This window comes from Limanda limanda, chromosome 1, assembly GCF_963576545.1.
Source record: "Limanda limanda chromosome 1, fLimLim1.1, whole genome shotgun sequence".
Lineage (NCBI taxonomy): Eukaryota > Metazoa > Chordata > Actinopteri > Pleuronectiformes > Pleuronectidae > Limanda > Limanda limanda.
The window spans coordinates 18,457,896-18,481,347 of NC_083636.1; the positions used below are offsets into that span (position 1 = coordinate 18,457,896).

The window sequence follows — 23,452 nt, forward strand, 5'->3', positions numbered from 1 at the left end:
AAATAGTATCAGTACTCTAAGTAATACAGTAATACTGAAGTAGCTCCAGAGCTTGGAATAGGTACTGCAGCTAGTTAATGATAGTTATAATATTAACAACAATCGCACCTATAATCTTAATAATAATAAACTTTCATATAGTGCCTTCCAAAGCACAGCTACAAGGTGCTTTACTGTTAGAAATTGAAACATTGAGGGCTAACAATAGGAAACAAGTAAAAAGAAAATAATAAGACACAATTGAAAAGCAACTTAGACAAAGGTAAACAAGTGATTAAAAGTTAAGACTAAACAAAGACAATAAAGAGGCTCCGTTTGTGTCATACAAATTAAGAGGATAATTCAGTGAAAATGTACAAAAAGCAAATACAACTGTTGTCAATAGAAGGTGTAAAAACTGATATAGTTGATTTAGGGAACCGGCATGTAAATGTGCAGCATCAGTACAGACTTATCTGCAATCTATAAACACAGCTGATATGATATAACCATAAATGTGTCACACAATCCAAAGCAGCTCTCTCAGCAGAAAATGTGCAGAGTTTATCTTCCTGCCGTTCTCACACTTCTCCTCACGCAAAGAGCGACAGAATATCCCAGTGCATCACAGGAGAACCAAAACACAACCAATTCCAGCCCTGGTATGTCTCCATGGAGCGTGTCTGACATGCCCTACGTGCTTGTGCGGTGAATAGCAATGGGACCACCGACCCACAGCTTGATCTGTGAGCTGACAGCACCCATCCCCCCACACACCCATCTGTGCTGCTCTGCATAGTCAAGCAGCTCTGGTGCATGCATGCACAGAATCATGAGCTCTGATTGCACAGGCGAGGGACACATGTGATTCACTGGTTTCGTCTGAAGGTTTCGTCTGTATCGTTTTTTTTCCTTTGGTGCAGTCTGGGCCTGCAGCAAGACGTAAACATCTCCTTTGTCCTCAGGTGACAATAGCAGCCTGCACCTCACCAGTTGGTTGTAACTGATTGTTATCATGTCTTCACATTAGCTTTTCTCTCTCCTGTCAGTCCAGCAGCTTCACCTCTGGTGTGCAGATCCACACATGTCTGTAAACACTGCTCCTGGAAGTTAATTGCCTCTTGTAAGTGGAGGTCAGAGGTTCTCAAGATGGGTCTGTGTCACTGCTGATGGATGAACGTGCACAACTTCTACTTCTCAGAGCAGCCATGTGATCATTAACCTCAGAAAAGACTAGTTACAATTAACTGGAAAAGCATCGTTTCAGATTTGAATGTGATCATAGACAGTGGTTTGCACTATTATATAATCTAAAAAAGGAATTGTATCAGCTCTTTGCAAAGAACAAAGTGTAAAAGGCCTTATATCAGACATTACAGAGAAAGATAACAACTAAATAAGCTGCCAATCACCCGAACAAAATTCTGCATTAAGTTTCACTGCAAACAAACTCTACAGACTCCAGCAGTCCAAAAAAGTGCATAAATCCTAAATCGTCTTAAATCATGCAAATCTGAAAGCATTAGTTATTTGAAAGAATTTACCTGGGAAAGCACGGATTGAGCTTTACATGTTATCAATAACAATGGTTCGGAGTATTGCATAATTTAATTGATTTGTTGTTAAGTGATGCAACTTGTATTTGCAAAGGACAAAGTGTAACAAGTCGATTTATACAGAGAAATCTACCTCTACTATTACGCTGCAAATTATAATATATAATATAATATAATATAATACAGATATAATATATTATTTTATAGTGATAAATTGTCAAATTAATATAATATAGCTTTAATATAAATATTTTAACGTTTAATTTAATTAATTTCTAAAAATGTTCAAGAAATAAAGTATTATATCACTATTGACTAGTTTTGTGTTACAGCGCCACCTGCTGACTGGGTATCGACACTGCTCGCTGCGTGTTCCTGCTGAGCGCGCACGTTTTACGCACTCTCTGACGTCGTTTAAAGCCCCGAACAAGGAAGAGAGAGGAGCGCGCCCCCGTGAGTAACTGGCATCATGATGAAGAAATAGAGACAAGATGAAAACTGGTGAGGATCCTCCACCCACTGAAACACGTGATGACACATGAAGACACATGATAACACAGGTAAGACATGTACTGCATGATTATACCATGTTAGAATGAACAGTGCTGGGGGAGACTGTATATTTATTTATATTTATATTTATACAGAGATGTTCTGTGGGTCTGTTATTTGTATTTCTTGTCATTTTCTGTGATGTTTATTTTAAGGTATCCATAAATTCAGTTTATATGATCACAAGATATCAGAGCAATAATATGTCATGATGTTTTGACCAGTACTGAAACCAGTAAGGTGATATTTAGACCAATACTAAAACCATGTGATGAATGGTTAAGATTTTGATGATGTGATGTTATTAGATCTGAGCAAACTGATATATCGATTAAATGTATAATTCTAGAAGTGAAGTACTGTTTTCCCCATTATGTGAATATTTGCATCCTCAATAATAGCAGATATAAGCTCAGAGGTCAGAGGTCAGATTCTGCCTGTAACCCTGATGTGCTCTGATGTTTTGTCGGTGGAGGACGAGGAGGAGGAGACGTGTCCTGAACCCGATCATGAGGCGTCTGTCCAGGAGGAGAGCTCTGAGCCTGGTGAGGGAGCTGGACGCCTTCCCCAAAGTGTCGGAGAGCTACGTGGAGACGTCAGCATCGGGGGGAACGGGTGGGAGAACCCTCTGAAACGAATATAATATGAATAATACCAAAGATATGAGGGAGTGCAGTCACTGTTGTGTCTCATCCCCAGTGTCGCTGATAGCGTTTTGTGCGATGGCTCTTCTCGCCGTCTTGGAGTTCTTTGTTTATCGAGACACGTGGATGAAATACGAATACGCAGTGGACAAAGATTTCTCCAGGTACGTTTACATAAATTACACAATAACTCAATTCACTCATTTTTATTTAAAAGGTTGCATTGCTAATAACTATAATATCAACCAGGATGGTATCATTGACCTGACTTACTCTCACTCTTTCACAGTAAACTGAGAATAAACCTCGACATCACAGTTGCCATGAAATGCCAGCGTAAGTTTTTAACCTCTGTTCTCTTTCACACACAGAAACCATGTTATACACACGTTTTAATGATATATTGATCTATTAGTTAAGTTATTAACGTCTGGTTCCAGATGTGGGAGCAGATATTCTGGATCTGGCTGAGACCATGATCACATCCAGCGGCCTCCAGTATGAACCTGTGAGTCCCACACACTTTATCTGCAGAGTTTTTGTTCCAGTTTTAAGAAATGTTGCTTTTCACTGTTACGGTTTTTCTCTGTATGTTTGATCAGGTTATTTTCGACCTGACTCCACAACAAAGACTGTGGCAAAGGTGAGAATCCATGAAATCACCAAGGAAGCACTTGATTACAAGACCCAGAGCAATAGTAAAATATCACTAAGCAGTTTTTAACCTTTGGATTCCACATATGTTCTCTTCACCAAATTCTCACCTTGGTTTTCTCTTTTTTAACTCTTCTTGTGTTTAATGTGTCGTATTTCTAATTAGTTGCTGACAGTTTTTAAACCTACTTTCAGGACCCTGCTCCTCATCCAGAGCCGACTGAGAGAGGAGCACGCCCTTCAGGAAGTCCTGTACAAAACTCTGCTGAAAGGAGCTCCCACCGCTCTGCCTCCACGGTCAGTTTCACATGTGCAGAAACATTATTCCTATATCATATAGTTCTTGATAAATGGGACTGTGTGTGTGTGTGTGTGTTTAGGGAGGATACATCTATAGAGCCGCTCAATGGCTGCAGGATACACGGACATATGTACGTCAACAAGGTGGCAGGAAATCTGCACATCATTGTGGGGAAGTAAGAAACAGATTCAGATCCACGATAAGGCAGCGAATCATCATCATCATCATCATCATGCAGCTGTAGGATCTTTAATACGTGTACATTTTCTCTTTTCAGGCCGATTCACCATCCGCAGGGTCACGCCCATATCGCAGCTTTTGTGAGCCATGAGAGTGAGTTCCACACGTCTGTCTTATATATATTATATATTTAATTTTAAAGACCCGGCTTATTATATGAAATGTATCTTCAAGATTATTTTCATTATAGTGTAAGATTATTACTATAATAATAAGATTATTATCATCATATTATTGTTGTATATTATTGAACCTATCGTCTATGCTCTCCATCATTTTAGAGAATTTAATACAAACCATAGTTCTTCGCTAACCTTTTCCCTTAACCAAACTCTAACCTTAACTTAACCTTAGTCAACTAATCTATTCACCACTTGAGGGCTCATAACTGACTTCTCAGCCCAAACTTCTTCCTCTTCCACATTCAATGAACCTCAAACGTCTTCTCATCCTAGCGTACAACTTCTCCCATCGAATCGACCATCTGTCTTTCGGCGAGGAGATCCCGGGCATCATCAATCCTCTGGACGGCACAGAGAAAATCACCTTTAACCGTGAGTCGCTGCAGGAGAGAATTAAAAACGTGATGAAGTGCTTTCCCACCTCAGAGGATAAGAACTGAGTTTACTGCAGGATTAATAAGACGTCGATACAACTATTGACCCAAATAACTGCTACCTAGACTCAGCTGTAGTTTTCATACTGATTCTCCTTGAAATCTATTGAAAAACCGAATTAGTTAAATGTTTAACGGTTCTTTCCTTGTGATTCTGCCCCCAGACAACCAGATGTTCCAGTACTTCATCACCGTGGTGCCGACCAAACTCAACACGCACAAGATCTCTGCAGACACACACCAGTTTTCTGTCACTGAGCGGGTGAGTGAATCAGGCAAATGAAATAAAAACACAAAATCTAAATGATCTGAACCCCGTACTCTGTGTTTCCCAGGAGCGGCTGATAAACCATGCAGCCGGCAGTCACGGCGTCTCTGGCATCTTCTTGAAGTACGACACCAGCTCTCTGATGGTGACGGTCAGCGAGCAGCACATGCCACTGGGGCAGTTCCTGGTGCGACTCTGCGGCATCATCGGGGGAATATTCTCCACGACAGGCGAGTCGTCTCCACCCTGCAATAACATCTCTGGAAAGAACTCTTTACACTTTGACACAGATCTTTACGAAGGAGCAGATCTAAGAAGGTTTTTATTACTTTCTTTAACAAATTTACCCCAATATCTGAAGGAATAAATGATGGATCTAGATACAGAGGATTTATATCCATGAGGGTTTGCAATGTGGTGCAGCTTGATGGAATTTAAAGGGACTGTTGGTCCTTGGCGGAGGTGTGAGCTTGACTGAGGGCTTTTTTAAGTCAATAGTCTTCTCAATTCAGAGCAAAGCAACATTATGTGGCACAAATAATTCATTTTGTAAAGGAGTAAAAGTAAAATTAATTTATATTTACCGTTGTGTTCCCTCTCTCTTTACAGGGATGCTCCACGGGTTTGTCGGCTTCTGCTGCGATGTGATTTGCTGTCGCTTTAAATTGGGAGGCTTCCGGCCCAGAGAGGTGAGTCCAGATGCAAAAATCATCTTATATTGATTTATATTTCAGCTCAGTATCGGAAAATAATTACTTGCTCTGTCTCTGTATGAAATTAGACTAAACTTGAAATAGATTTGCTAAAATCTGTTCCAGGATGTGCAGCCTCACAACCAGATGAACAATGTGAACAATCACCTCGTCCCTCTGTTGGCTGAGGACGTTCCTGAGGAGTAGCTGTTTCTCAGTGAGCTGAACGATGAAATCTCTCCTCCCAGCAGAACAAACGCCTGCAGGAGGTCTTATGTATTGTCGTTCAGTTTGTAAGAAATTGTTTATTTTTTATTTGAAAATGCAAAATTTTTCGGGATTGTTATGAATAATTGCACAAATCCACCTCAGATCATTACAGTCATAGATGTGTTTCAACATTATTTCCATGTTATGATGGTGCTTCATTAAAAATGTAGTTAGCTTTTATTTTTTCAATTCTTGCAGCAGCACAAAATATCATCCCTCAATCTAACAATTCTATTGGTTTTACACCAGCAAACCTCTGGAAAGATTTGGATCTCAAACTGGAACTTGAAATGATGCTAGTTACGTTTTAAGAAGATGATTGGCAAAAAATATGAATTATGGAATCATTAATCAGAAAAATTGCACTTGTTTAATTCCATCTTGTACTTTATTTCAGTTTTGCCAAGCAGACTTGAACGACGTGATGTCTGAGCCGGGAACATAGGCAGTCAGACATGTAGCAAATGACACCAGAAAGAAGAACATGACGTTATTGATTATGTGTTGCTGTTTTGCTAACATACAGTGTACTAGCTCCTGCCCTCGGTTTTCCTGACGCTCTTCAAACAGACAGAAGATCAAAACTCCACGACGCCGCCGCCGTAACAATAGCCCTGTAGCTCCGTGACAACAATTCTGACGAAACCCGTTCAAACAGGCGCTGTTGCAGACATTTTTGTTCACCTTCCTCTGAAATTAAGGACAGTAAAACACGGTTTCACCACAGACATGTTTGCATAAACATTTATTTAGTTTTGTCCCTTTTTCTCCCATAAACGCTCATAACTTACGTTGTATAGTTTAGTAAAAAAATCACCCGTCACCATTTTAACACTTCTTGGTAGACTCTGTCAGAAGCTCTGTGGTGGAATCCTGAAGAGTCACTCACCACGCATAAAAAAATCTACAGTCAAATACAATTTTTTGGTAATCTATAAGAATAATATGCAAGTTCAGATATGTACAGATTTTCCAAGACATCGATCGCAGTTTGTTTTGCTTAAAAATAGCAGCCCATCCATCAATTAGGGTAGGGCGTCCCTCAAGGCTCTATACTCGGCCCACTACTTTTGTTCTATATATTAACTTGCAAATACATGTTTTCCCTCTAAGCGGATGAGAGTCTATATATTGCAATCAGTAACAACTATGGCTCCAGACTCCGGCCTGTTTACTCAGTCACCAGCTAGTGTACAAAGATCCTTCTTTTCTTACACATGAAGCTGAGGTGGAAAAGCTCCGGCTTGTAGCATTTAACAAGCTTTCATAGCTTCCGTCAGCTTTCATATACTCTGCTCAAGTTTATCTGACTTGGTGATATAAGTGTTCCCTTCTTTTCTTCAAGCGCCGTATTAGCATTACAGTTGAGTCACTGTGGCAGTTTTAACCTTCTCTAAAATAAGATAGTTTGAAAACCAAGAACCTTATTTAACCACTTCTGTTCTGAAGTTATTTTCCTGAAAGGTCAAAGTTCGCGGCGCTCGGTAGGAAACAGTGGGGAACACTGTACAATATGTCCCACTGGGCTATACAAATAAACTCAACTCTGATGTACTCTTATTTATATATAATACACTGCCAAGGTCTACCACGTATCAGACGAGCCTTTGACGCAAGTATAAAGATGTAAAAGTAGTAAACTTAGTTTCAGTACAAACTTCTGTACAGAATCGTGTGACGATAAAATAAGTGACGACCTCAACAGCAGGAAAGACGGCAGATCTGTATGTTCTGTATCTAGTGATGCGGTTATCTGTGTGTGTTTGGATTTTAGCTTTAAAACTGGTCTCAGTAATGTGTGGATTGGCCTTGAGACGGGTAACACTAGTCAGTTGTGTGTGTGTGTGTGTGTGTGTGTGTGTGTGTGTGTGATCTTAAAAAGGCAGTAGATACACATAATGCATGACGTGCAGATATCCAAATCACCTGCACATCAACAAAGACAGGAAGTGGCTTTCCCCACAGTAAAAAACCAAGAACCAAAATAATCTTGTAGAAATTGTCCTCCACTGAAGAACTGCTATATTTCAAGTATGAAAAAAGAGAAGAAATCATCACAAGGCAAAAGGCAATGTACCGAGATCCAAGAGGATGGAGCCCATGTGGTGGAGAAGAAAGTAGAAATCACCCAGAAGGCTTATTGTTGCATATATAATTGGCCACTTTGAGAAGAAGAGGGTTCGAAAAAGAATGAACACTTTTTTCTGGACGAGGTTTGGTGACGGATTTCCAAAATGAAACATAATTCATGGCTGGTAGACGTCTTTCTTCCATCCTGAGTGCTTCACTCGACCGCAGCCCCCACACGTACAGCGCCTCCATAATCCACACCGAAGGGAACCGTGTCCTGCTGATTTCTAAAGGCGAGGGGGGGGAGAGGACTCAGTTGGTTAAGGTGCTGGATGCACGGAAGTAGGAGAGGAACTTGAAACAGAGGCTGACCACAAAGTACCAGATGTTCTGGGCCATCTCTGAGCGGGCGATGAATATCCTCCAGATGAAGATGATCAGCAGAGTGTTGAAGGTGTAGCGGATGTTCCTTAGTCTGGGAAGGAGAGAGACACAATAAGCCTGTGAGTTCTACATCTGGTCTGTACAGTAAAACTTACATATGTTTATGTGGGTAAGTTGTTTTTAGGTAAAACCGTCCTTTGGCAGCATATTTTCATAGACTCATTACACTTAATATGTAAAGTTGACTTACTTCCTCAGATGCTGCCGGGCAAGAGGAATGTCGGCCATGTCCTCGTTCAGGACGTACTTCTTCGTGCCGATGCAGTAGTTATCGATGTACTCGGGCCAGTTCAGCTGACGCACATCAAAGTTAAACGTCTGCGAGAAGCAACAAAGAAAGATGACAGATGTTGATACCAAAGTCAAGAAATAAAGTGGAATACCGCTTTCAGTCACTAGGTGGAGCAATGGGCTCCCTAATGCTAGAACAGTTGATTATATTCTCAGTGTCATTGGGTTCAAACAGAAGAAGCAAACTTATTTCAGTGAATAAAGAACTTTTATAATTTAAAGTGAAACTAGAAGTAAATTATTAATTAGAAGTAAAAGTCCTAAGAATTCAAGGTATCAAAAGTAAAATGATTCATCGTGACCAATCAGAGAGGGAATTATGAGTAAATTCTCTTGTTTTGTTCCCTCAGTCCGTGGATAAGCCCACCTTCTTGTCCTCTGGTGTTAGCTGTTTCAACAACATGCTCATGTTGTCCGATTTCCAGTCCCAGTCCTGGCCGCTGAAATACTCCAACAGGTCGATGGCCTTGTGCAGACGATTAAAGATACGCATCATCCTGCAGCGAGAGATAAAGGTCGGAGGTTACGACACAGCTGAACTATTCTTCAGGTGTTAAGCACAACAGGCGTTTTGGAGTCTTACTGGGGCTTCTTTCCGGTGAGTCGTAGGAAGAAGTCGTAGAGGAGGGCGGGGACCTTGTGGCTGACTAGGATCCAGTACTGGTAGATCAGGTAGTTGGAGGTGATGTTGGCGTTGGGCCGGCGGAAGGCCTGCTCCAGAGGGTTCCTCTTAAAGGACGACATCACGTGGTGCTCTGCAGGAGAAAGAAGAAAAGAATGGATGAGATGAAGTCACAAAACCCAGTAACGTCCTAATTCCTAAACATATCTTTCCATTTTTTTTATAATGCAGGACATTTAATATTCTTTCATCCACACTGTGAGAGGAGCTTGAGGAAACATGGTAAGAGCAGTGGTGAGTGTTGTTCAACGACCTTTTGGCTTTTTTTTCAAAGATCAGTGCATATTTGTCAGATGATTGGAAGTTAAGCTCTGTGACGTGAATCCAGACACATGCTGGGGCTCAGTCCTGTGGTGATGTCATGATGCAACATGGAGATTTTTTTATCTCTTAAAGCAAATTCACATGTTACACAAGTTACCGACAAACAAACGCACAGATCTGCAGCTTCTGTGGGATCACGACTTCCAGGATCAGACGTCCGACCTCGATCATCCCCCCCCCCCCCCCCTCCTCCACCATCAGTCATCCATAGACACAGACAGCGGCCATGTGACTACTCATTACATCACACACGGCACGCAAACTAGGCCTCGCAACTGGCTGTTCCCATGGCAACAGATACGTGGTGGCGGCTGCAGGGGCCGACATGACCGGATCCGAGGTGACAGCCAGCTGTGGTCCGGCTCCTTGCAGCCTGGTTGGGAGGAGCGCTGCTAACCTTGAGCCGCCCGCAGACGTCCACTACACAGCGGTGGAAAAGGAGAACTGGGCTAGAGTACCCAGGATTCTTTGCGAGTGACACAGGAACTCGATCCTCCTCCTTTACTTATCATTTTAATATCACACAAAGAGAAGATAAACTAATTCTGCTTGTTGTTTCCCGCCTGCTCTGATCCGCTCGTTCTCGATTAGCTTCATTGCTCGCTCTTGTTCGGTCAGATTATAGTCCGACGTTCCTCTTTCGTAACCGGGGAGTCGCTGGGATGAGACCTAATCCCGCTCGCAGCCATCTGGTGGCAATTTCCTCTGGGAAGGGAACGTGTTTGCTAATCTGAGAGGAAAGAGAGGGTCCCCTGCCATCGGACCAGCCTGACATCCAAAGCCTCTAATCCCACTGTATGTGACGACCGCTGCGAGGGAAACTGACTTTCACTTTCCATCGCTCCATCGCTCCATCCCCACCTCATAATAAACAGTTGGGATAAAAACAAAGAGTCTGGTCTATTGTTATTGATTGCATTGCTGTGCACTAGTCTCTAAATCTGAATGATAAACTCAGTTTGAGTTCTTTTTAACATACTTTACTCTGTCAATCACCTGTGAAGCACTTTGACTGGAAGAAAAATTTGTCTTTATCTATGTTCAACTCCCTCATCAGTGTTAAATCCATCCTCCGTCTCTTGCCAGCTGGGGGCAGTCACTCCCCACAAGGCCCCTGACACCCAACACCACAACCATATCACCAGCACAGTATGTCACAACACTGGAGTATTGATTTGTGATGATGAGAGCCGACCCGCACAACAATATTGTCGGTTTCTCCAGACAAAACTGGCCTATTAACATCCGCCTGCCTGAACAAGACGACCCAGAGGGAGCGTACGTACCGATCTCTCCCCAGTGGAACGGGTTGATGCCGCCGGTCGTGCAGTTGTACACCAGAGCTGTTTTAGGTCTGCAAGGTGGGAGAAGGTCGATAAGAACAAATTAGTCGACATTAACTTACAACACAGAGCAAATAGACTGTAAAGGTTGATCATAAATTCAAAACCAGGATCGGGGAAAAACATAAAGGCTGAGAAACTGAGGGATAACTGAAATTAAATGAAAATTAAATAATTTCCAACAGGCCTTTAATACTTAACTCTGATTGTTCTGTTTTTCTGCTGTCCTTCTAAAGAATAAGTACAAGTTGTCAGATACATAAACACTGACATAACATTATGTACAGTTTTACCCGCGTGACGACAGTCTCTAATGATATTTGGTGTATTTTATGTAACTTGGGTCTCAAAGTATTTCACGATTCTGCTGCTTAACTTTGCTTAAATTGAAGATTGCTGATCAACATAAATTAGAATTCTGTCTTTTTAACCTTGTGTAGTCTGACTTTTAAACCTTTTACCAGGATGCCTTAATAAGGCTCAACAGAACCGTGTTAAGTGTACGAGAAGACACTGAATATTTACAGCTGCCGTCCTCAAAACAGAATAAACAGTGTATTTTTGAGTCAGTTTACTCATCAAGGGGGAAACTACACACTGCATTCTAGCGCTGAGTGTGGTTCTAGTTCTGAGATGTGAGGTGCAGGTTCTTTCAGGACGAGTCTGTGCCTCTGGTATCTGACCTGTGTACAGCCGTATACCAGCCGGCAGCCAGAGTGAGGTTGATGACCACGTCCACAGGGATCAGATCAGCCACCGCATCGTTGTTGGCTCTCATGGTGCGCAGGATTCCCTTACCAGCCTGATAGGAGAACAAAAGTGTCTTAACAGGATTCAAAAACTGTGTTTAAACGTGAGCAGCATGTGTTTTACTTACAGCTATAAAGACTCCGCTCGGCCCGTTGAAGTTGTCGATCCAACCCTGAGGAGCAGCAGCAGAGAAACGTGTTAATCCTCTGAGACTTTCATGACATTATCTTTATACATCCTAAAAATTCAGTGTGTGTATGTTTCCGTGTTCTGAAACAGCTGTTCGGGCTTATGTTACTTCCTGTGGTGGGAACACAGGAGTGGCTGGGCAGCAGCGATTTGTCGACTTCAATTAGACTCCATTAAAAATGGAAGAGGCCGCTGGTTATAGGCTGCAACAGCTTCCAACATGTGGGACTGGAGAGCCATGATGTGGTCAAGGCTGATTCTTGTCTTGAGTCGAACAATATTCTCTGGTGCCGATAAAAAGAACGAGATGAACAGGCAGCTGAGGCTGGAGGTGTTTTTAGCGCCACAATCTGTCGATGGCCTCACGCTTTATGTTTTTAATGTCAGCGTTAGCCTTCTCCTTCTTCTAAAGTCTGTTGGCAGTTGGAAAAAACACTAATTGGTGCATTGGTGATTAGTTCACACTTGATTGGAATCTGGACTACTTAAAGAAGTCGATTCTGATCTGCACCGAATCCATCCTGGTGGAAAAGACGTATCAGACTTCACATAAACTTCTCTGGTCTCTCAACCTTCCCTACTTCTTCTGCTCCACCATGACTTCTCCTTACCAGCAGCTATTTGGGAGGATTTAAGCCAGTTAAATCGTCCTAATTTACTATTAACGATTATCTTCAATCCTGGGCCACTCAAGAGGAGGGTGGAATTGACCCGAGCAGCTTCACGTCGATCTATATCTCATGTCCATTGGTTTTACTGCTCCCAGGAGGACTCTTAACAAAGAGGGTTCTAGAAATCGTCAAACATGTGGATGAACATTTACGCGGCAGAATGAGCCTGTTCTCATGTCAGTGCGATATGCGAAAGTGGTTGATTTCAGTGGACTCACAGGCATCGGCTCCTGCCAGCTGGCTCCCACTATGGAGGGTCTGATGATGCCGATGTTGAGCTTGTCCTGCTCCTGCTGCACCACGTACTCGGCCAGGGCTTTGGTGTAGGTGTAGGTGTTGGGCCGCTCGCCGATGAGTCCCGGCGTGATGTCCCGCACCATGCTGTCGTCCATCCACCTGGCAAGGAAATTCAATACACAGTCAGATACATGAAGCACTGACGCACAGAACACATATCAGTATGACTTCAACCCATTCATGTATTATTTTAAAGCATTAATTATATGTTGCTATGTGCAAATATATATTAAAGTGTTCATAGTCTGTATATAAAGATGGACAACATGATATTACACAAGAGTGCAATTTTTTGGGGACTTCTTATGCTGCTTATGATTAGTAAATATGACATTGATATAAAACTAATATTTTATTTGGTTTTGTAGCAAAATATAGATTTTATTCCCCAAACCAAGAAGAAAAAATTACTGAAGTATCAGTAAAGTCGCACAGCTTTACTCTCTATGAAGTTCCGCTTCACCTTTAACACATTTCCTAAGGGTCGATACAACCTGTCTCTCTTTAAATATTTGAGGAAGCTTAACAGTTTCAGAGACAGTTTCACATTCCATCCCTCTCCAGCGTGAATGCCACCAAACCGGAATTGATTCCGTGTGTCTCGTCCACTCACTCGAGGGACTCGATCAGCTTCTGGGGTTCGATGGGCGGCGGGTAGATGACCTCATCGATGTGCTTGCGGTTGCAGTTTGCATAGGCGGTGGAGATGTGAATGAAGGCCTCGAGGTGGTGCATCTGGTTGGCCATGCTGAGGAGCTGCTGCGTGCCGATGACATTCAGCCGCAGGGCGTTTCTGCCGGGAGAGAGGGCACATACAATGTTAAATAGTGAGAATGTGTGTGTGTGTGTGTGTGTGTGTGTGTGTGTGTGTGTGTGTGTGTGAGAGAGAGAGTGGGGGAGGAAAGGGGTGAGCAAGTGAGTCAGAGAGTGGGTGGTGAAAGGTTTGCATGTGTGATTGAGATGAAATGAGTGTGTATTGGAAAGGCTTTTAAATGCTGTGTGTGTCTGTGTGTGTGTGTGTGTGAGACTGCTACAATCTCAGTCTGAGAATTTGCATGTCAGAACATTTGCATTTGCCGTCAAGTGTTTCACTCAAATCTGAATTTGCTGAACATGATTGTGACCCAGAGCAGAAGGACACGAGGGGACGGTGAGACGTGAAAACCACAGAGGAGAGTAAACATCTGCTCTTTTAATAAATGTGTTGGTCTCATCATTATTGTTCAGTTTTCAGTCTGTCCTGCACATTGGAGAGCACAGAGCTGCAAAATCAACAGTTTTTAAAATCCCTCACACCTCTGAACAATCTGTTTTGCATGATTTGATTAGTGGAGGTGTACATGAGATTTTGACCTAAACACAAATAGCTGACTTGATCATTCTGTCGGATGGGAGCTAGGGAATCAAACCAAGCGTTTCCCAATTTCTCTGTTAACTGCATCAATAACAAAGTTACAAGTTTAAAAGCTCCAGAAAAACAATAAATGAGTCAAAAATATTCAGTCGTTTTTTGTGTAACATAAAACATAACCTCCTTGGTGGAAGTAAAACTAGAAACTACACCAAAACTTTTTATAAGTATGAATACATTACATTAGTTAGAGAAAACAAATGTGTGAGGAGTGTGTGTGTGTGTGTGTGTGTGTGTTTGTGGGCGGGTCCACTAGTATGAATCAGATATGCTCAGGTGGTGCCAGCTCGTTAACGGGCAGCGAGTGAAGTCGGTGATTAGAGGATGAGTTGTGTGTGTGTGTTGGCGTGGCGTCTGGTCGCCACCTTCTGGGACCATATGCTGGTTTCACGGCACCACTGCGCTCCAACGCTTCCTGCATCTGACTCATCAGCCTAGCTTTGTGCTGTTCTGATGAGTCAGAGGATACAAGTCGAGATCTGTTCATTTCTTATCTGAAGATTCCACCTTCAATAAAGAAAGCCGAAGAGTCTCGAACCTTAAACAAACACGCTGCAGTGGCTTGATTCATGTCTCCGCCCTGCTAACAAAGCTGCCGGCCTCCGCACAGCAGAGTAATGACTCCCAGAGATGACAGGAGAGAGAGAGAGAGAGGAGAGGAGGAAACGCTGGAAGAAGAGTGGTGAACAGAAAGAAAGAGGGAGGGGAAGGTCACTTAGAGAGATATGGAGGGTGAAGTGACAGAGAGAGAGAGAGCGAGCACAGAAAGATATCCAGGTCTTTGGTAAATTATTTGGTTTAGCAAAATATGAAAAGAGCTGCAAGTATCTTTTAGAAGATTAAAGACGGTGCAGACAGAAAGGAGTGAATTATGTTTTATGTGTACGTGTGAAGGAGGGATGGTAAAGCTTAGACGAGGGGGTTTGTGTTCATGCATCAAATCCGTGTGATCCTCACTTGAGCGGCTCGTCGAAGCGGATGGTGGCGGCGCAGTGGAAGACGATGTGGATGCAGGCGGTGAGCTTCTCCACGTCCTCCGGGCTGATGGCGAGGCCTGGCTCCATCAGCTCGCTGCTGATGGGGAAGATTTTCTGGTGGAAGTCGGGGTCGTCCTCCCGCACGCGGTCAAAAAGCTGCAAAAACAAAAAAGCGCACGCAGAGAAACATTATTTTAACAAGCCATTTTGCTAACAAGCAGCATTTGAGTAATGCACAACGATAAATAAAGCAGCAAATATAAATGCCACTTATAATTATGTGCATACTGCAGAAGAGCTGGAGGCCCAACAGTGAAAACTGACTTCAGCAGTGACAGCTCAGCACTGGAAGAGGAATGTTAATGATTTAGAGTCAGCAGACACAGCACATGTGTAACTTTGCCAGGTCCCCTCTGGCAAACATCATCCTTAAAGTTGTAATATCACAGCACAGGAGGATAGAGGCAGTTCACAGACGTGAGAATCATGACCTCTGACTGATGCACAGCTCAAATGATTCAAATGAGGTCAATATTTGACTTGACCTTGACTTGACCTTTGTCACTCATCTGATTTATTAATCATTCAACTAAGAGAAACCGGTTGTCTTTGTTTAAATGAAGGCTACTTTAGTCAGGTAGATTAGAAATGTGTGTCAGAGGAGCTGCACATGTCATACAGAAGAAGTCCTGCAACAATGGACCAATGAATCAGAGTGAGGTGTGTACAAAGCACACACACACACACACACACACACACACACACACACACACACACACACACACACACACACACACACACACACACACACACACACACACACACACACACACACACACACACACACACACACACACACACACACACACACACACACACACACACACACACACACACACACACACACACACGACTTCTGTTTAGTGTAATCTGAATGTAAATGCACGAGAAACCTTTGACCCTTATGTGCCACTAATGTTTCGGCAGGGATCAGTTATTACAAGAAATATTTAATCTATTAAACTTTTCAGAAAACAGTGGAAAAATGTGTCAGACTTCTCAGAGCTCAAGGTGACGTCTTCAAACAAATCGTTTTGTCCAAACAACACCTCACAACCAAAGGCTATGATGAGAAAGGAAATTAGCAAATATTTAACTTAGTAACACAAACGTTTGCACTCTCATTCCAAAAAAAAGTCCTCACAACTGGAGTGTACACGTCACACTCACTTCTTCTGCACTAAATTTCCAGTTCACACATGATGCACGTGTGACCCGACACAAAGCCCACCTTGTGTGATATTATTCCACCTGTTTGCTCACATGGGGGCTGCAGGCATTTCAACATGGACGCAGATTAGGCGACCTCTCGTCTTCATTTACCAGCTCGTCTCACTCCGCGCCCCTTGCTGCCCAACACCCGGCTGCCCCCTGCTGAGCTTCGAGCGCCGCGTCACAGTCCCCTGCAGCACCCAACATGAAACCCCCCAGTGTTGCATCGGGAGACGCTAACCAAAGGCAGCAGAGAAAGTCAGGGGGATGTCACGTTGCGTCACGCTTCCCCGTCGTGCAGCTCCAATCAGGAGCTGTAAAAGAGTGGCGCCAGTTTTTTTGTTCTGCCGGCGTGGCTGTCATCTCCTGCAGCTGTGCAGAAAGACACTGAGCAGATACATGGAAGGAGATGGCATGAGAAGAAGAACGAGGGTGAGGGGAAGCGAAGGGATCGGCATCAACGTGCGTGCTTTCTCTGTTATGAAATTGTGTGTCAGATGTCCCAGGAAGCAGAGCTCTCTTCCTGAAGAGGACAGACGTTGAATTAAACAGCTTCAAACATCTGTTTATATTCATGTTCTGTGGCTCCATCGGTCTCTTGTGCTTCTGCTCTTCCTCTCTTTTCCAAACGCTGCCCATATCAGGCACAAACCCTGATGTACAGTATGTAAAGTCATAACCCAGAGCCATTCCCATTCAGCTGGGGAGGGGTTTGTGCATGCAACATTTTGCTGCATCATAGCGTAGCACTGCTTTTATTATGTAATGCAAAAATAATAGTGTCTAGTCAGAGACCGGCAGTCTGCAGAGAGCGGCCGCAGAAGAAGAAGAAGAAGAAGAGATTCAGTCAGTGTTCAGTTCTCATCTTTCCAAAAAAGCCCAAGCGTTGTGTGTTGTACTCGTAAGCTGCACTCAGATATGCACTGAATTCCAGACATTTTCCCGTATGCAAGAATTCAAATTACTCCAGACATTTGCCCTTGGGAGAAATTTATTCCGGAGCGGAGTTTCGACCTCATGGCTGCCTCCTGCATGCTCCTCATACCTAGACAACACCCCTCACCTGAATGTTCCAGAAACGTTAAGTACATTCTGCAGTGATACTGAACAAAGTGTTCTCTCTTCACTATGATTCACAGCAAAACCAAACTAACCAGATTTGTCAGTAGCCCCCAAAGTGTTTGGGTAGTATGTTGAGGATGTCTTCAGGAAAGTTCAGGAGCCAACATGAACTCCTCTGTGTTAATGTGGCCGCTGACCCACTGTATCTGTCACTGACACATCAGGTGTAAGTGCAGAGTGCTAATCCTCACAGAGCAGCGTCCGTTACAAAGAGTTTCTTCTAAGATGTCACTGACGAGGACGTTTGGGGATCAACCGTGTCTTAAAAAGTCCCAGAATAGCAGAGACTGGTCGTGGAGGAACAGCCGCTGATACGCATCCCTCTCGTAGTGGGATTGTCATTCATGAGGTTTGAGAGTGCTGCTGAAACCAAAACCACTCTAAATTCAACACTGGGGAACAGCAGAGAGGAAACAACAAGGGTTGGTTCGACCGAGGAGGAAACTTGTAACCACATTAAGTCGAGCTCTTACTCAAGCTTTTAGAGAAAATATTGTTGGTGGTTAAACTAGATCTACAGGACGAACCACATCAGGAATAAAGACTTGTCTTGTCAAGTAGAAACATGTAAAGACAGTTAAGGCTGATTACAACATCAATAGGATCCTGTTCAACAAACTGAAGGAGTGCAATAGTTCATCATCATATTCATCTATGTTAACCAGAGTGATACACACCTTTTGTACATTCACAGCAAATAGAGAGTAATACAACTGCCACATTTCTGGCTGTAAAACCAGCTCTGTGGTGAGTGGGGCCACACACTGGTTTCTCATTTCCTTGCCAGCTGCTCTCTTCACTCTTATCAGCTCTGCAACTGCAGTTTGTGCAGATTTGTGCCGAGTGTTACACAACGAGACACAGCACTCGTTCACGACTGCCAGTGCTATCACTGACTGGGCACTTGAAATTCTCCCTCTGCTATTTCCACTGGTCACAGAAAAATAGCAGCACGACTTTTAACTAGGATTGTTTTTATAAAGGAGCCATGATCCGGAGTTAATCTACAGACTGACCCGGAGGGGAGACAGTGCAGAGGGGTCAGGGGGGGTCAGAAGGGTCGGGGGGGTGAATGAGGCAGTAGACAGTGGGCTTCAGAGGGCTCTTTGTTGTGGACACAGGCAGAGAAAGGCATTGTGGGATTGTTTTGTTAGAAAGGCTCTTTGGATGATAAGCGGTCTTGTGCCAGCCTTCCACCGCTCACATCTACCACTGCACCGTTCCCCCGGCACACGGGCATCTGCGGGCAAACCGCCTTGTACCGGGAGACAATGCTCCACCAGTTTGCGTTTCCTCTCCGCTCTGAGACGAGGACAACATCCCCACTGCCTTCCAGCCACAAGCGATTCTGTCTTTCATCACGCAGTCGAGACAAACAAAGTCGTGTTCGTGATCAAGCAAGAATCAAGGTCGTCTGTAGAGTCACTTCTCCTCACTGACTAAGTGTAACGGTGGCTGATACATGTGGTCACCATCTTGTCCTTTCTCTGCACTGGACGCTGCCATTTTTTTGAGACGCTGACAGCAGTAAATCGTCCCTCGTGAGCGCTTGATGCATCGCCTCCGCGGACTTTCACAGAAACCCAACACTAATGGCACTTTCCTCTCAGCCCGGCAACCCGAGATGTCATTTAGACAGCATCTCTTCTCACTAACTGCCCTTTAAATTGGCTGCACCGGACCAAACTCATGACAGTGACAAAAAGGGCTAGAAATGGGTGGCCAAACGAAACAGTTTTCTATTCTTGTTCAATTAAAATATCCGTAAGAGTCTGAGATATGGCTTTCATCCTCAACACTGGTGGTTGTCACACTGGCAGAGGAAGCCAGACACCACCAATCAGAGATGAACATGCCGGAAAAATTTACTTTAGCTAGGGAAGATTCGCCAAAGTGTGTCAGACAGAAGCAATTAACAGCTGCACCCTCAGCGTTGACCTCCATTTCCTGACACGCTCAGTCTATATTCGTCGATTAATAGGATGTGAGCAGGAATATACTGACAAAAGAAGCCAGAAAATTGTTATTCTAAAAAGACAATACAGCTCAGTAAACACAGAGGACACAATGGAGGAACCGTGGATAATTGTTATTTTTCAGACACCAGCCACGTTCTCTTTCCCATCTGTCAAAAAAGAGACAAGGCCCCCTGCTAAGGATGAAATGCTTCGTCTCGAGAGAAGTCAGAAAAGCGAGGCGTCTCGTGGGAAGCTGTGAGGAAGGACAGACGTGACTAACCCCCCAGAGCCCTCGGCATATTGAGGAAAAAAGGGTTCATCTCCTCTTCCCCTCATCACCCTGTCTCCATCCAGCCCTGTCCCCCCCTCCCTCCCTCACAGGCTCCCAGAGGCATAAGAACTGATTTAACCGGCGCATGTCACTGCACATTGCAGCACTGCTGCTGAGCAAAACATCCTCTCAGTCAGAGCTGGAGACCAGTTAGATACTGAATCGTGTTTAGGCCTTGGGATGCAAAGAAAACTATACTTAATGTGCACGTTAGAAGAGACACTGTCTGCTCTTTCTTTATTCAAGTCTAAATCAAAGCAGGATTTAGGAGAAACCCTCATCAAAGCAAGCTAATGAAAATCGACGGTCTTCTCATGTCTGGCTCCGGGTGTTCGCCGTACACAACTCAATTCAAACCAATCGATATGAGCAGAATCAGGTTTAGAGTAATGGAGCGTCTGGGCTTAGCGCTCGGTATGTTGGTGGCATCGCGTCCCAGTCCCTCAGACAGTGACGTTATGCCGAGCCAAGGAGAATGATATAACCCCTCCAAGAGCACAAGGACAGAAATGAGGCTGAGTTTACGGTGCGAGCGGCAGGTCTTTGTGTTCTCATTAAATATGACAAGACTGAAACGCTCCAGAAACAAGTTGTAAATACAACACTGACACTTTTATCACCATTTCAGATGAGGACAAACAACTTTTATAAATTTAAGAATCATGCTCTGTCCTTGGTTGAACACAGTCTACCTGATGACATCTTTCAGGTCCATATGCTTTCTAGTTAAATTCTTAAAGAGTCAAATCCATGTCCAAACCTTTAGTTTGTGTGATTACATAAGTGTGCACGTAAAGTTTCAAGCAAAGTCTTCATTGTGTTTGCTGCTTGACCCTTTGTGGGTTGTCTGAAAAGAGTTGGCTAACTCAAGAGCCCAAGTTACACTGCAGCCGTAACTTGCATTTGAATTGTGTAACTTTTGTTATCTTGCCGTTCACCCAGCGGCTCAGATATGAAACCTTTCCATTGACCGCAATATCGATTGTCGTTGTGACAAGAAAAGGCGAGTCGGACTTGTGTCACTCGGGCTGATTATCTGCATCAGATTGGTATCAGAGTTTATCTGAAGACGGAGCTGCAGCAGGTTGTTATCTTGATGAACACGAGCCTCTCTGATATGGAGAGCAGAGTCTCGTCTGTCCTGCCACCAGATCCTGAACATTCTCCCAAACTTCTGCCCCACTTTTGAGGAGAAAAGCAGGATTTCGTGGCTGTTTAACCCGACCAATGACACCCACCTGCACAAAAACACTCTTTGCTTTCCCCAAGCCATTTCCACAGTATCGATTATCAAAACTAAACTCTTGGTCACTCACAGACACCTGACAGACTCTCCACCCAATGTAGAGACTCTGTGCTAAAACTTAATGACTTCACCTGCGATGTTTTAATGTGCTAATTTGTTTCAGAAACTGGAGTTAATTTGTGGCCTAATTACTCACAGAGGCATCGGTTCCCCCCTTGGCCCTGTCTCCATGGAAGAGAGGGCTACTGGTCGCCTCTCAGTCTGTCTGCCTGCTGCATCGCATGATATCCAACCACAGATGCTCTGCAGCGAACCAGACTGGCAGCAATAACTTCTCCACATGGAGTCGCTGGACAGAACCAGACACAGCGAATGCTCAGTCACCCCACTCACGCTCATCCCTAAAGGTTGCCTTCTTAACAAAGCCTTGTGCCACTCGTTAAATCCAGGATTTACCTTTTGAGCCCTAAAGCAGAAAACTACACCAGAATAAACGTCTGTTCTTTCTTCAGGATTGAGTCGTATATTCTTCAGGTGGCATTAACAGTTCAGGAAGCAATTTCATCAACTCCACAAGTGGAAAAACACGGAGGTGCCCTGTTAAGGCCAGCAGGCATCAATAAACCTTGAAAGATCGCATTGGCTCTGAATGCAAACAAGAGGGAATCAATGCAACCATCTACTTATGATGGATCAGATTGTGTTAATGGGCAAATTACTGGAAACCACTGAGCAGGGGGCTGCACCCTCAACACAGAGCAAACATCAGACTGGGGAACAAACATCCTGTGATCAATGGATAATATTTAAAGCTGAAGGTGCAGGAGCCCTGTGTCAGGACTGTTCAGCAGAAACAACCGGAGCCTGAGAGTGAATTAGAAGGTGAGTGAGTGCAACTGTTCTCCTACAAAACTCTTTGAACTGCATGTTCCTGTGCATCCATGTGTCTGAAATGCACCATCATAATTTAGTAGCTGCATTAACTTCCAACAAACATGCGTTTTAAACCATATTTTCACCAATTTCCAAGGGAATCGTTCATGGATGTTGTTGACAAAGTTCTTACATATTTAGACGACTAACATCTATGAGTTTGTGTATTTTGGTTTGGCTTGATTGAATGTAAAGAGAGTGTTGAGCCTTTGTGGAAGTACCATTCTAGTTCTAGTACCCGCCTCATGAAGTTCCCAGACTTTTTTATGCAACACATTCAAAAACACGCCCTTATTGTTTTAACTCCATGAACACAACAGATACAGGTGAGGCTTGTTTCCTGAACACCAGCAGTGACGCAAGTTCAGTTGAGCTCTGGTATTTAAGGCATGAAGCTCTTTATCTCTGATACACAGGACGTCAGTGAGGTGGGTCCGTCTGTTTCAGAAACACAGCAACTACCAATCATCTCTCTGCTTTTTTTGCAAACCCATGATCTCCCCTAAAACTGGGGATGAATAAAAACCTTGATGATCAAGACGAATGCGGAGAAAAGTGGAGCCGACTTGTATTTGCTCAAGCAACAAGACAACCTCTGCTCAATAAACGACTGGTTCAACATCTCGCCTGCTCGGAGCCCATTAGACAACATGTCTGAACAAATATGGCGAGCAAACATTTGATTAAACTCACAGACGGGCCACCAGCGACAATCAGGGGATGTCGTGAGGAGACGGTGGAAACTATTTGAGACTTTGAAGCTGACTCTGGCCTTGAAAGTGGTGAAAATCAAGTTTTAATTAGGGATGCATTCATCTATTTTATTAATTGTTGTTTTTATTTTATTACATTCATCTTCTTTCAATCATCTAATGGTTTTTGAAGAGTGAAGCTTTATTAAAGAGCCTTCACACGATGTTAATGCTGAGGCACAGAAGCACAAAGTGCCACATTGATCACTGCACATCCTCTATACAGCAGTAATCAATAGTCATTCCACAGTAAACACACAGTAAAACCTCCTCTGACCAGCATCCTGCCTTGAAGGCTAAAGTCCACACATCCCCGTCCGTCCCACCAGAGATTCCACCTCCCACCTCTCTCCAGCCGACATCCGAACCCAGTGCTCCCAGCTACAGAGTCGGACCTGCAGTACGAAGATGCTGCGCGGCCTCAGAGATGAAACGTTAAGACTGGTGCAGGGATTAACGGCCCACTTGAGGGTGGGAGAATCCTGCCGCACAGCAGGGGAGAAACCCTGTGGACCCAGAAGCCCACTTGTATCAAAAGATCTGACATTGCCATTCAGTTCCTGTCACCACAGCGAGGTAGCCTGCGCACAGACAGACAGACGGACAGAGAGGTAGAC

At 43.8% G+C, this 23,452-nt stretch overlaps 1 protein-coding gene and 1 pseudogene across 1 annotated transcript; one reads left to right on the top strand and one right to left on the bottom strand.

The window, feature by feature from the left end:
• The first annotated feature begins 2,040 nt into the window (after window positions 1–2,040).
• Window positions 2,041–5,709, top strand: LOC133009000 (endoplasmic reticulum-Golgi intermediate compartment protein 2-like). The gene is made up of 14 exons (XM_061076402.1): window positions 2,041–2,095; window positions 2,563–2,702; window positions 2,787–2,895; window positions 3,021–3,067; window positions 3,172–3,239; window positions 3,334–3,374; window positions 3,581–3,682; window positions 3,766–3,861; window positions 3,964–4,019; window positions 4,382–4,480; window positions 4,707–4,804; window positions 4,878–5,040; window positions 5,420–5,499; window positions 5,638–5,709. Exons 2-14 carry the CDS (start codon window positions 2,597–2,599, stop codon window positions 5,707–5,709), a joined length of 1,137 nt encoding a protein of 378 aa, XP_060932385.1. The 5' UTR covers window positions 2,041–2,095; window positions 2,563–2,596.
• A 2,445-nt stretch (window positions 5,710–8,154) lies between these two features.
• LOC132995791 (fatty acyl-CoA reductase 1-like) overlaps window positions 8,155–23,452 on the bottom strand; it is a 30,620-nt pseudogene continuing 15,322 nt past the window's right edge.